We start from the raw sequence: 14,423 nt of genomic DNA, 5'->3' as shown, positions 1-14,423 counted from the left end.
TAGTTTAGAAAATGTCCTATACAGCTCTCCTGGGCAGTAGAGTCTAAAAGCTAGCCCTGCCCCTTACTAGCTGTGGCACTCAGGTGAGCTGGCCCTACCACTCACAGGGGCAATGTGAAGAGCAGATCCAGGTGGCACAGGTGCAGAAGAGTGGGCAGATAGAACAACAAGGCCAAGACCCAGGGTTTTGAATTGGCTCAGCCCAGCATCTAATCTATTCATGAACAGCTAGAACACGGGAAGGGGCTGGTCCTGTAGAAGCATAGCTGCAGGATCTCCATGACACTGACAACAACAGTATATCTGAACGGGGTGCAGGGGAAGGTCCAGTACTGATAGGATAGCAAAACCAGAATCCTGGAATCAGACAAATAACTCATTGCAAAAAAAAAATTAAGTAAAGATGTTTGACAAAAAGTGTACACTGTGTGATACACTGTGACACACCACACCGTCCATGGTGAGCTTGTTGTTTTAAATCTTTATTTAGTTTTTGCTTTTCTTCTGCAAGTGAGGTTGAAACACCAGATGGTGGTTATGGAGGGAAAAAAGAGGTGAGTGGAATTGGGGTGCAATTCACAAAGAATCAACAAAAAGTTAAACAAAAGATGAAAGAATGAAAGAAGAAGGAAGGAAGGAAAGAAAGAAGGAAGGAAGGGAGTTAGAAAAAGAGGAAGGAAGACAGGGAGGGAAGGAGGGAGGGAAAGAGAGGGAGGGAGGGAAGGGAGAGAGGGAGGGAAGGAGAAAAAATGTGTGCACTGCAGGCTTGGCTGAAGCCTGATCTTATGAAGAAGGCATTTCCTTTGGTCTACTGAAGTCCATCCAAAGCAGGGAATAGTTGGTTGGCAGCAGAACTCTGCTGAGAAATCCTCTCCAGTTACACAGCTTCAGGGATTTGCAGGCTTGGCCCTCTTGTAGCCATGAAGTCCTTCAGCTGTGACAGGCCTAAAGGACATCATTGTCACAGGCTCTAGGTGTTCCTTGAGAGCCTCAGGAAACACATAACCAGTGGGCATGCGTGAAGTCACCAGTGGTGCCAGAGGCTTACTTGCCATCCATCAGGCTCTTGACCCATTGCTCAGTGGTAAACTTCTTCACACAGCTGTCTTCCACGTGCCAGGACTCGGGCTCTGCAGCGAACACAGCACAGCAGAATCTCTCCACTCTGAGTGCACACACATATGAGCACACGGCTCCCTGTCTGAGGACTGGGATGAATTTGCATGTGTACTTTATCTTCTCCTGCTCCTCACAGAAGTGAGTGACTGGCAGCTGTCGAATGCACTTCTCTATTTCACTCTCTAGATTCTCAAGATCGCTCTTCTCTGCTTCAAAACCAATTATTTGCTGTTTTTTTCCATCCAAACCAATGAACAAATATCCCCCGTCAGTGTTTGCAAACGCAGATACAGTTCGAGGGATGAGTTCTTTGATGCATTTTCGCAGCTGTTTCACAGAAAGCAATGTAACTTCAACATGGGTGGATCTGGTGAAGGGGAAGTCTTCCTGGTGCTGAAATTGTGTCTTATTAAAAACCGCAGCAGCCAGGTCCTCCAGGTCGCTCTCTTCTTCTACTCCAGGGCAGGCTCTGTTTGCAGGCAGCTCTGGTCTGACACAGGATCTCCCTCCCACTTCCTCCAGGTCTTGGAGGAACTCGAGAGCAGCAGCGGCATTCATTTCACTTGAAGATGAAAAGCTTCTAAAATACAAATTGGTTCTCAGGATGCAGATCGGCAGACCGAAGACATCCAGACTCCATGGTTTCACAAAGATATTCAAGTAGCCTCCACGCGCCATGAAGTCCAGATGCCTCCCCACAAACGGCAGACATTTACAAAGAGAGGCTTCCAAATCCAGTCCCAATCCATCTCTGGGAAGGCTAAAATTTTCATTTTCAATTTTAGCCTTAATCACCCCACCTCCAGAGTTCAGGAGGGCACACACAGCTCGAGAGATGTTTTCATTCTCCCGTTTTCTGAGGAGTTGGTTCTTCAACTTCTTTCTATTCTTCTCCCCAAGTGTGATTGCTTCCACATTTAGAACCAGCTCAGCATAGTCTGTTTCCAGATCCACGGTGATGGCCATGTCCCCAGCAGCATTTTCATTTTCAACCTGAATTTCCTTCCTGTGAAACAGACAGAGCCTTTAGAATGAGACCTAACAGGAGAAAGCAAATTCTGTACTGTGAAGCCAACAGCACAATCCTTGGGTACACATGTTCCACATGAAATGGTTTTCTTTTTACAGATTTTTGCATCATCGGCCAAGCTTATTTGCCTACTGGGTTTTCAGATGTGATGTTCCAAGTATAGTTAAGTCCTTTGAATTTTCAATTTAGTTTAATTTTCACTATCTCTTTTCCAGTCATTAATACTGTCTTCAGTCTCCTCTAAGCAGAACCCCATTGGAATCTGTGTGGTTTTTGTCTTTTTTGTAACAAAGGCTTTAATTACACTTTTTTTTAGACTTTTTTTTACGGCTGCTGGTATTTTGACTGCATGCTTGTCTTATGTGCCATGTGCATGCGCTAGCCATGGAGACCAGAAGAGAGCATCAGATCTCTTGGAACTGGAGTTACAGGTGGTTGTAAGCCCAATGTCGGTGCTGGGTGTTGAATTCTGGTGTTCTGGAAGAGCAGCCAGTGCTCCTAACCACACAGCCATCTCTGTAACCCGGCTTTCAAACTATTTATGATTAGTATCCATTCTGTCCATTTTGCAATTAGGCTATTTCTTTACCTTTGGCCAAGTGCATAATCTCCCTGGATATTAACCTTTATCAGACTGTGTGTTACAAACCTTTTCTTCCTCTATGGATTGCCTGTTTGTTCATTGCTCCTTTTCCTGTGCAGTGACATTCCAGTTTGATGGAATCACAGGTCTACTTTGGGAATTTTTTTATTGTGCTTTAGGAAACATGTGCATTGATTTTTCTCTCTGTTCCTGTGACAATTATCCGGACAAAAAAGCAACTTTGGGATAGAACAGGTTCACTTGCAAATAATTCCACATCACCACCCACCACTGAGGGATGCAGAGCAGAAACTTGAAGGAGGCCTGTTGCTGTTCCACACAACATTACCTTGACCAAAGAACCCACTTCACAGCATAGGAAATATACCAGGAACCGTGGGGATGGAGCTGACCGGCTAGCTTTCTTATGCTGTTGTAGTCTCCCTGCCTAGGGAATGGGGCTGCCCAAAGTGGTCTGGGCCCTCCTACATCAATTATCGACACAATCTTACACACATGCCCACAGCCAATCAGATACTGGCGATCCCTTGATTAATAAACTCTTCCCAGATAATTCTAGGTTCTGTCCAGTTGAGAGTAGAGCCAGTCAAGGCAACATCCAAATGACCTTTGCCAAAACCAATGTCATAGAACTTTTCTTCTGTGTCTTCTTCTAGTTGTTTTCCTATTTCTAACCTTTCTTTTCTGATCTTACATTGGTATGTTTAATTCATTTTGTATTCGGCTTCTGTAAGATGGTGTGAGAAGAGTTCTAATCTCATTCGCTACAACTCGACATCACCTCAAGTCTCTGAACGACTTTGTCTACACTCTAGGGTCTTGCCTCTCTCAGAAGGCAATTCTGCCCATTAACTTCCTGCTTTTGCATTAGCCATAATTTCCTGTTTTTCATAAACCTTGTGAGCTTTTACTGAATATGTGTCAGTTAGGAAAGCGGCTAGCGCTACTAATCTTCCAGGGCACCTCCATACGTGTCTACTGATTAGCTGGGCAGGCCCTCATCCTCTGTCTCAGTATGAAGTCACATTAAGGTCTCCGTGGCTGGGCAGGTGACTCTGTAGGTAAAATGCTTGTTTTACAAGTTTGAGGACGTGAGTTTGGATTGCCAGCACCCACATGGAAAGCTGAGAGCAACCTCATGTGCCTAGCATCCCAGTGTTGGCAGACAAAGAGGGGACCCCTGGGTCTAACTAACCAGGTAGTTCCTTCTCAAATTATAACACTGACTCCGGAGGAAATTCTCTCAGAAGGGAACTTGGGGTTCAGGGTGTCTAGTCAGCTACCTTTGGAAGCAAAGAGAATGACATTCAGATACCTTACTCTGTCACAATTGCAGGTTGGTAATAAAATCACAGAAAGAGGGGACAGGTGTGACTTAGCCGCCCAAATGTGAGCACATTTTCCATAACACCTTGTAAAAGTTCTTCATCTCCACCCAAAAGGCTGCAAGGAGCCTAGCATGGTGCTGACCCTGTGAGGTTGATGTGGGCACTGTGAGCTTGAGAAATGGAAAAAATGAACAGTGAATCACAGGCCAGCATGGGCTACACCCCCAGACCCTGTGGGCCTCCTTCCCCTCTAAAATACTAAAGCAAAACAACAACCATCATAAACAGGAACTAAAGCAGCCTGTACTGCTGAGAAGGGAACAATTTCATTTCTGAGAAGGGAACAGTTTCGTTTTCTGAAAAGGGAGAAGTTTCATTTCTGCCCAGTCGGTAGTTGGGACTCCACCCTGTTCTTTGCACTGCTGAGAAGTCAGTTCCTCATTCCTTCCCAGCCCCTCCTGTTCAGCGCCTCCTTGTCAGGCCCAGTCCTAAGCCAGCACCCATGGTTCACTCTCCATATGGAAAGGAGACAGAGTCTCATCTCACACCCAAATCCCAAAGCACAATACTCATGTCCCCAGGAATTTTGAACCTCAAGGGGGATATAATACAATCATATTTAAAGGTGCTGTGGACTAGCCTGGGACACGGACCATCTCACTCCTAAACCTGTGACTATGGTAAATTTTTCAATGGTTCAAAATTCACTTTTTTTTCTACGTGTATCTGGGACTCAATCCTTCAAAAAGAAACAGGACAGGTGAACCACAAATCCAGGCATGTAAATTCATTAACCTCCCAGGAGCTTTAGCTGTGGTTTACAAATCAGATTCTCCAACCCTAAATCCACTCCCAAATTGTGTTGTGCCCTGGAGAAAATTCCCTGAGACTTTGACATGGGATTTAAGGTGTCTAGCTCTTGTTAGAACAGGAGGGGCTGGGAAGGAATGAGGAACTGACTTCTCAGCAGTGCAAAGAACAGGGTGGAGTCCCAACTACCGACTGGGCAGAAATGAAACTTCTCCCTTTTCATGTCCAGCGGGGAAGAACATGGCATTCCGATGTCAGCACTGCAGACTGGCAGGAAAACCCCCTAGGACAGGAGCAGGAGCTGCCTCTGGAGAACAGTGAGACCTGGAGCCCTCTTTGGGCTCCTCTAAGGTGCTCTGCTTTGGTTGAGGAGAGCAGTGTCAGCTTCTCCGGACTCTAGTGTACTTCTTTCTTCATCTAGACTGCAGTTCCTGCCTGCCTGCTGGACATAGTTACCCAACTTCCCACAGGGTCAGATCTCCAAGAGAACAGGGAAGGCTGCAGAGGAGACCAGCAGGAGCCTGATCCACCCACACCCTCTGCTGCCTGCCTCACTAGTTCTGCCTCAGACAAAGCAGAGCCTGAGCTTAAACCCTCCCTCCACCCTAAGCAGACAAAGGCATTTGACTCACCCACAGCTCACCCAAGTCCTCCACAGCCTGTACTTAGTCAAAATGAGCTATGAAGACTCCAAAAGCCAATGGTCCATGTAGAAACAGAAACAAACAAGGGTCCTCTGATAGAAAATAATTGTATTGATCACCCCCCATATGATCCCAGAGCCACTAGACTGTACCGGGACTGGAAGGGAGAAACCGAAAGTGCATAACCCCTATAGGGTTGGGGCTTGAGCAGGCTCTAACGAAGTGATCACTTACCCATGAGTTCTGCGGTTGCCTAGCTGAGTTGTTTGAAGTCTGGGGCTCATATTTTCTCCCAGTCAGCCCCCTGGTGTGATGAGGCAGTCTACAGTCACCTGAGGAAGACCCTCCCCACTGCGAGGTCTTCCAGGGTGGGCTGTGTCACTTGTCCAGTCCTAGCTACTGCTCCGGTTGTGTCCCCTCCTCCAAGCCTAACCTAGTCCTTTGTTCTTTGCTCCCCTGATCTTTGCGGAGCTCACCACCACCTCAGTCAGCACTGGTGACTGGTGTGGGATTGGAAACTAACAACTGCGAGTACTTATCCGCACGTAGTTCCACCCTCTTCGTCTGGGGCGACGCTGGCTAAAAGCCAGCTGGCAGGCGCCCAAGACGTTTTTTCTATTGGTCAGAACGTAACAGGCGGAGTAAACCGACTATTTCGTAATCTACCGCACCTGGATTCCCCAGATCATCACGGCTGTCCCTTTGTAAAAGGGCAAGTGTCCCTGTTAATACCCCTGAAGCCACTTCAGCCCAGGGCTTAAGACTTTCAATATACTGCTCCACCAGAAATGCAAATGGGTGGGACCCCTCTTCTTTTCCTGGGATCCTAGAGCCCTCTGGGGAGATGAGTTTTTTGGGATTCCCAGGACTACCCTAAAGTGATCACCCCTCCTGTCACTTTGGTATAATAAAACTTCCCAAAGTTGTTGCATGGAAAACTGGCCCAAGGAAATTGATTCTGGTTTTGAGCGCATATGAACTGTGCAAAATATTTGGGATCCTGGAAATTTTCATAACGTGCATTGCCCATGCTCTGTCCACTGTCATCCTCTCTCACCTGCTTTTCCCTAAGAAACAGCAATCTTAGAAAGACGGGGGCCCCGGAAATGTTCAGTTCATGGGGGGGGCGCGGGGGACCGGGTCTCTGCTTGAATTGCTTTGCTGGGGAGTGCCACCCAAACCCCATTCCTGACTCTACTGCCTGTTAGAAGCTGTGCAGTCCAGAATCCCACTGTCCCTCCACCCTAGTGGTCCAGAACCAGGGATCATCCATGTGGACTGAGCTTCATCTCCTGTCATCACCAGGCCAGATCTGAGGAAACCGCTTCACAGACTTAAGAATCTTTTCTTTAATCTTTAATTTAAGAAATAACAGGATGCTGGGGGTTTCCCAGGCTGGCAGGAAGCAATGAAGAAGAAACCATATACAAAGTATGAAGAAGGAGTGGGCAGAGACGGAAACCCCCTCTGTGCTGGGGGTGTCAGGAGGTGGGGGAGGAAGTAGCTAAGGAGAACTAGTTAGTGAATTCAGTCCAGTGAGTCACCCTCCTCCTCCACACCAAGTCAGAGCCCTGTGAGCACACATCCACCCTCCCGCTTCCTAGGGAAGTCCTACAGCACGAGGGTGGGGCAAGTCAAAGGTCAGGTGCTATAGGGGGGCACTGGGAAGAAGGGAAGAGAGGGTAAAAACTGGCAGCCCAGGCAGGAGCAGCATCTAGAGGAGGCAGCTGGTAAAAGGGATGCCAGTGCCTGTGGTCCCTGCGTCTGCAGACTCTCCAATGAAGCTTCTCCTTCTCTTCTTTCCTCTACTCTCTCCTCCTTCCTTCTAGCTTCTCCTCCAGGAGCCCAGGTTTAGTTCCAAAGTCAGCAAAAAGAAATTCAACTCCAAAGTTCGGGGCGTGGAAGACTTCAGATTAGGACGGCAGCAAACTGAAGAATACAGAATGTCCTGATGAAGACCGTGTCTGGGTTCGTGGTCCTACCATAGCCAGGGTCTGTGTTAATGTCACAGGCCCATGATGCCACCAAAGGCCACACAGCTGTCCAGAGTCTAGGGTGAGAGAGCTAGCCCTGCCCCTCACCAGCTACAGCACACAGGAGACTGGGCGCTGCAGCCTGCCTGGATGGCACACTAGAGCCAACCCTGTTGTGGGGGCGGGGTCCAGGCTAGTTGGCACTGAGGGCATGAGAGTAGGAGAGCTGACTCTGCCCCCACCTCATATGCCCCTACAGCAACCAGGATACTGAAGCCTGCTTCTCTCCTGGGAGAAACAGTAGGGCTGTTGCTGATGGTGTGAGTGTGGGTGACCTGGGTCCGAGGACCTGGGAAAAGGTGATCTGGCTCCACCCCTGCTGTAGGCTGAGTGAGCCTGCCAAGACACTAGAGACCATACTGGAAAGCTGGCAGGCTGGCCCACCCAGCTACCACCCAGGCCCATATCCAGGGATATGAGTTGACCCAGCCCAACATCTGTTGGGCCTGGGATCACACAATGGTGGAGGGACCAATCTCCAAATTCTATTAAACCACATGCAAGCTTCATCCCAGAAAAAGAAAAAAAAATCACCATGGGGCATAGAAAGCTTGTCAGCTATAGCTGTGACCACAGCCAGAGATCAGGCTTCTGGAACTGTGGCAATAGGGGCTGGTTTTGGCCTCCTCTTAAGGTAAAATCAGGCACCAGGTGTGGATCAAAGAACTTTTACAGCCTTGAGTTCAGGCTTAAAGTCACATTACTTATTAAGTTTTACAACTTTCAGTTAAAGGACATTAGAATGTTAGCTTGGGATGGTTGCGAAAGCCTATGGCTGTCACAGCTGCTTTCACTGTCCCTGAAAGAATGCAAGGCAGAGAGTAGAGTCGCATAGGGGAGTGTTAAAAATTAAGGGAACACAGCAGAGGGTCCCATAGAGGCATGAGGTAGAAGCTAAACTTTGTCCGCAGTACCTGCCTAGCTGGGAAGCTGGGAGGCAGGAGACAATTGTTAAAGTTTACCTCTGTGCACAGTGGCTGCCAGGATGTCTGCCCTTAAAAGAGGAAGTGTGTGCTAAAGGTTAACAGTGGCTGCCATCTTTATTGTTTTTATTATATAGGAATTATTTTATTATATAGGAATTATATTATTATAGGAAAACCTTCCAAAATGTGTTTGGGCTTCCAACTTTATATGTCTATATTCCTGGACCCTTTGTTTCTATATTCTATTACTGGACTCTTCACATCCCCCTCATCTAGGAAGTGTTGGAGCATGTGAAGGAATGAGCCTATAGATCAACACAGCAGGATCTCCATGACACAGGGCAGTAACAGGATATCCAAGAGGAGGCCCAGTGAGAGTCCTTTACCATTGGGTAGCACAAGCCAGAGGCCCTGAGCCAGATTCATGGTAATGGACTCTTAAATGTAAAGATGAATGGAGTAATGGGTAAACTGTGGGACCCAACGGCCACACTACAGCTTCCATTACAAGAGTCTCAGTCTCTCTCTCTCTCTCTCTCTCTCTCTCTCTCTCTCTCTCTCTCTCTCTCTCTCTCTCTCTCTCTCGTTGGTTATTTTGTGTTAAGTTGGAGCATAACCCCAACCCCTGGCATCCATCCCAGCCCCCTGGCCTGGGAGTTGCATTGGTCTGGACTCCAAATGCCAGCATTCCAGGTCCTGACTTCTCCCCGGGGGAGGGTCAGGACCACTCCCACAGGGTATTTAAGCTCCCAGCGGTCCCAGGCTTGCATGTGCTTCTCACTTTTCTGTCACCTCTGCCGTGCTCTTGGCCATCTGAGAGCACTGCACTTAATAAAACATGGGCGTTTTAAGTTGGTTTAATCTGTTTTAATTGGATTTTTGTGTGCGGGCGGAGCACAAAAATCTTAGGATTTTTTTTCGTAACAGCTCGGTTTATGATTTACATTTGGTTTGGTTTGGGCGGAAGTTGCAACAGAAGAGGGAGGATGCAATAGAATGAAGAGATAAGTGGGATCAGACTCCGTGACGAGAAATCCACGAAGAATCAATAAAAGAAAAAAAAAGATTGCTGTCTTTAAGGTATCAGCGCAGACACAGAAAGTGTCGCAGCTGCTTTGCTAAAAGGAATCTGTGCACAGAAGAAAACACTTCCTCCCTTTCTCTTCTCCCTTCCGCCTTCCCCCTTCTCCTCCCTTCCCCTCTCTGCCGGCACCTGGGGACCTTGACCCAGTGTGTAAGAAGTGAGGGGGCAGGGCAGAGACAGCTACAGCAGAGGGGAGGGGCGGAGCAGAGGGGAGCAGAGACAGCTACAGCAGAGGGGAGGGGCAGGGCAGAGGGGAGCGAGACAGCTACAGCAGAGGGGAGGGGCGGAGCAGAGGGGAGCAGAGACAGCTACAGCAGAGGGGAGGGGCGGAGCAGAGGAGAGCAGAGACAGCTACAGCAGAGGTGAGGGGCAGAGGAGAGCAGAGACAGCTACAGCAGAGGTCCAGAGAGAAGAGACCAAGAGAGCAGAGGCTGGAGAGGGAGGGAGGGAGGGGCCGGGGAGGGGCCCTCAGGACCCGGATGTAGGTCTCTCTCCACCACCAACTTCAGGAAGAGAGTCACATCACAGCTTTGGGTTCTGCTTCATTTGCCTCACTCCTGGATTCACTGAAGCGATGCCCCATACATCCTGCTGTCTTCTAGTGTTTTCCATCACTGCTCCTGAGCTGCTCAGTCCTCAGTAGGAGATGGTGCCTGAGGCGTTGAACCTTGCTTGATCCAGCAAACCCAGACTTGTGTCCGGGTGCACAGGTCCACAGGTGCACCTGCTGACTCATTTCCCAACGCTGCACATTTTCAGCTTTTTAAGTTTTAAAAAACATTTAAGGCTAGGTTTACATCTCCTGGATTGCTAATCATTTCTTGGAGTTTCCGCAATTACGTTGCAAATATATGTAGATTTACCCAAAGCTAACTGATCTGTTGATGAGTTTTTCCAGTGAACATAATGTAACACTATACATTATCACTTTCTACGGTCTACAATAAAGTTCCATATGGAAAGAGGGTGGTGGGTTAGCACTTCATGAAGGCCTTAAAAGCCATAGGCAAGGAAGAGGACTCAGCCACAGAACAACACAACACAGGAAGGGAGGGAGGGAGGGAATGGAAGGACAGAAGGAAAGAACAAAGGGAAAGAGGAAAATAAAGAATTAAAGCAGGTTTCCACTATGCTGAATATCTTGGCCAGTCTCATTGGAGAGAAGTCTGCAGTTAAACAAGTCTTTTTATATGAATTTTGCTTCTTTTAACTTTAAAGTTGGATTTTAAAGGTAGCCTGGTTTTGGAGGAATGGAGAACCACTCAAGTGATATAGCAAGAACTCACGTGAGCATTTTGTCAGACTACTAAACCACATGGTGGCCTCCTTTTCTTTCCCAACAGCCTGCAGGAAGGGTTACTAAGTACAGGAGGGGATGCAGGAAGGATGTGGTGAAGGTCACACACATCCCAGGACCAGGACATTGCACAGCCCTCATGGTTATTTTCTGTTTTCCTTCCTCTTGCTTGCAGGGATGCCTGGTATGTTTTTCTTCCCCCACTGGTCAGTTCCTCCCACCTAAATAGGTCCCCTTCTGGTATCAGTTTGAAGAGTTTCTCTTTGCAGTTTAGAGCAAGATCATTAGTACTGATTGAACTCAGTTAGTAATCATCAGTGAACTCAAACAAGAATTTGTGACCTCTTGTCTTCTCCCCACTCAGAAGATGCCACATAGCAAGGATGTGAGCTCCTCACAATAACCTGTGTGTGATCTTCAGTGCTCTGACACGGTGGCAAGTCTCTGAGATTGTAAATGTTGGGTCCACACAGGTGCGCAAAGATGGAGACAGACCACCAAAGTGTAATAATCCAGAAGCAAACTTTATTCCAGGAAAAAACAATAAAAATTAAAATAAAAACCTCCATGGGGCACAAAAAGTTTATCAGCCAGCTGAGACCATGCCAGAGATGGATTTTGTAAGGCTGTGCCAAAGGCTGTTCTGAATCTACCTTCTTAGAGTAGGGCCATCAAGCATTAGGTCTGAACAAAGGAATTTTTACAATCTCAAGGTAAAACTCAGATACAGATTGCCTTACTTTACAGTCTTCACTTTTCAGTTAAACTAGTGTTTGTACTTAGTCTATTGTCTTCCTTGGTACTTCCAGGTAGTGTTTACTGAAGCCCTGTGCTCTCCCCTTTGATGCTGCCAGTTTCACATAGCAGGGATAATGTGCAATGCAGAGGTCATGTGTATCTATCTCCTAAAAGTTAACTCAGCTCATATCCCTTTTTAATCAAAGATGGATGGGGGTTTGGGGATGGGGGGTGTTAGGCTCTCAGTTTGCAGAGAGATGCTTCGGCCTTGTATATAGAGCTATGGGATGTAAAGCACAGTAATCCACTGTTAACAGTTAATCCTTAAGCTGCTTAGGAGAGCTGCTGACAGTCTGCTCTCATTCTCCTAGGCTTTATATTTCTTATTTATACATTCTTATTTCTGGAATCTCAACTGCTTCTGTCTCCTACCTGGGGCACAAGCCCCTCTCCCTCTGGCCAGTTCACCCTGAGCACCTCTACTTGTATTGTAGGTGAGGGGCCTTCTGGGATTCCCTTTCACTGCCAGGTCAAATATTAAAGTCAGGAAAACTATGGAGCACAGCAGGGAGGGTGGTGGAGTGAGATCTCAGACACAGCAGACCGCAGCAACAGAGTCAGCCTGTCGAAGGCTTTTATTAGGGGTGAGGAATCACAATACAGAGCAAGACAGAAAGAAAGGAAAGACCCTGAGCAGAGGAGAGGGGGTCTCAGGAAGCTGAGGTTCTGTCTCTCCTTGATGTCTGGGGGCTCTTAAGGTCTTCCACCCCCATTTTATGACTGTCCAGATTGAACAAAGACAGTGCAGCTGATAGATCCATAAGTCTGGGAAAAACACATTCTGGTCTGGCTTTGTCTTGTTGGATTGGTCCATAGGTGGTGGTGGGGTCCTACTGGCAGGAGGAAAAGCCCATCAGGCCTTTTTTGAAGCTGCCAGGCTTTTGTCTTAGGTCAGGAGGATGAGGAAGAAGTCACCATCTTGTAATTTCACCGTCTTTATGATCTAGTCATGACCTCTCTACTTGTACCTTCTCCATGTGTAGGAAAAGCCCTTCCATCCTCTCTTCCCTCTTGAGCTCCTTTTTGGCCTCTGATCATTTCTTCCAGGGTCCTTGCCTGTGCTGTTTGCTCTTTCATTTTTTTTCTCCCCATTTCCCATTTATCTCTTTCCCTTTAGCTGCCTTCCCTTTAGCCACACTGATTAGACAGTACACAGCCTGTAGTCTGAGGGGAAAGAGAGGTGGGTGCTGGTGTGTCAGGTTTTGCAATAGGAAAGCCTCGGGTGAGGCCAGGGCAGCACCAGCCAACCAGAGACTGAAGATGCCAGGGTCTGCTTCCATTGTCTCCCCAGCTCAGCTTGCTTCACCAGCCTCCTGTCTCCTGATTGGAAGTGCTCTTCCAACAAACGCATGATCAATACATGAATATTCTATCAGTGTGCTTACTGCTATTTGTTTGCTTTCATTGTAAGTATAGAGCATTGCAGGCAACTCAAAAGTTAATTTTATCATTTGTGTTAGACTGAGGCATCTAACAACAATAATTAACCCCTGATTTCTTTTAGGAAAACAGATTTAAGAAGATTTTATACATTATGTACCAGTTATTTAGAGGTGTTCCTTATAATCAACTGAAAATGGATGTTTTTTGTTTGTTTGTTTGATAGATTGATTTTTTTAAAGAAACAATATTGCAGGACTGGAGATATAAATTTAAAATCAAGTCAAATTTAGATTAAACCCCTTTTTAACAGGTCCAGGAGCAGCCTGCTCCTCTGGCGGCCTGGGTAGGCGATAAGGCCATGGCGGTGTCACTCGGGGTCCTCAGTAGGATTATCCTGCTACCATATGTCTTGGTTTGCTATTCTTGCTGGAAGGGCAGAAGATCTTTTTTTTAAAATTTATTTATTTATTAAGGATTTCTGCCTCCTCCCCGCAACCGCCTCCCATTTCCCTCCCCCTCCCCCCGATCAAGTCCCCCTCCCTCATGTGCTCGAAGAGCAATCAGGGTTCCCTGACCTGTGGGAAGCCCAAGGACCGCCCACCTCTATCCAGGTCTCCTAAGGTGAGCATCCAAACTGCCTAGGCTCCCCCAAAGCCAGTACGTGCAGTAGGATCAAAAACCCACTGCGATTGTTCTTGAGTTCTCAGTATTCCTCATTGTCCTCTATGTTCAGCTAGTCCGGATTAATCCCATGCTTTTTCAGACCCAGGCCAGCTGGCCTTGGTGAGTTCCCGATAGAGCATCCCCATTGTCTCAGTGTGTGGGTGCACACCTCGCGGTCCTGAGTTCCTTGCTCGTGCTCCGTCTCCTTCTGCTCCTGATTTGGACCTTGAGATTAGGGCACAAGATCTTTTAAACTGAGTTGATCAAGGGACTGCAACAGCTCTCAGAAAGGAAAATACCAGCTGTTATGCCCAAATCCACGAAGTGCCCGCAAAAGCCAACAAGGAAACCGAGTACCATATGTAAAATCAAAGAGCCTTTATTTTAATCAAGTTTGCAAGCTCAGTCTCTCTGCATGTCCAGTGTATTGGAATAAATAGAGCACCCTGAGCTCAATTAGAACAGCGTTTTATAGTAGGAAAGGTGGGGGTGAGGGGTTTCTGAGGTTTTAAGACACCTGACTGGCTGACATTTGTCTAGGGTGTCCTGGTGAAAGAACACTGGCAGGTGTTCCTATCTACATGCTTGGATTGCCAGGCATTTCCTTTGAATGATCTGTTCTTGGGTAAGAGACAGGTAACTCAGCTTGTGGTTCTTCTTGCAGCCAGGCATTGCTTCAGGGTAAACTACTGAGACTCGGGCCT

General features: G+C 47.3%; 1 protein-coding gene across 1 annotated transcript; it reads right to left on the bottom strand.

Annotated features, from left to right (window-relative positions):
* Positions 1-466: 466 nt before the first annotated feature.
* LOC142860290 (schlafen family member 2-like) lies at positions 467-6,043 on the bottom strand. Its single transcript, XM_075991351.1, has 2 exons — positions 5,770-6,043; positions 467-2,125 (listed from the first exon to the last, which is right to left on the bottom strand). The coding sequence occupies exons 1-2, from the start codon at positions 5,817-5,819 to the stop codon at positions 1,045-1,047; spliced, it is 1,131 nt and encodes a 376-aa protein (XP_075847466.1). The 5' UTR covers positions 5,820-6,043; the 3' UTR covers positions 467-1,044.
* Between the last annotated feature and the right edge of the window lie 8,380 nt (positions 6,044-14,423).

Source organism: Microtus pennsylvanicus, chromosome 11 (genome assembly GCF_037038515.1).
Source record: "Microtus pennsylvanicus isolate mMicPen1 chromosome 11, mMicPen1.hap1, whole genome shotgun sequence".
In the NCBI taxonomy this organism is placed as follows: domain Eukaryota; kingdom Metazoa; phylum Chordata; class Mammalia; order Rodentia; family Cricetidae; genus Microtus; species Microtus pennsylvanicus.
The sequence above is the reverse complement of the archived record's forward strand: the minus strand, read 5'-3'. Positions and strand labels throughout refer to the sequence as shown.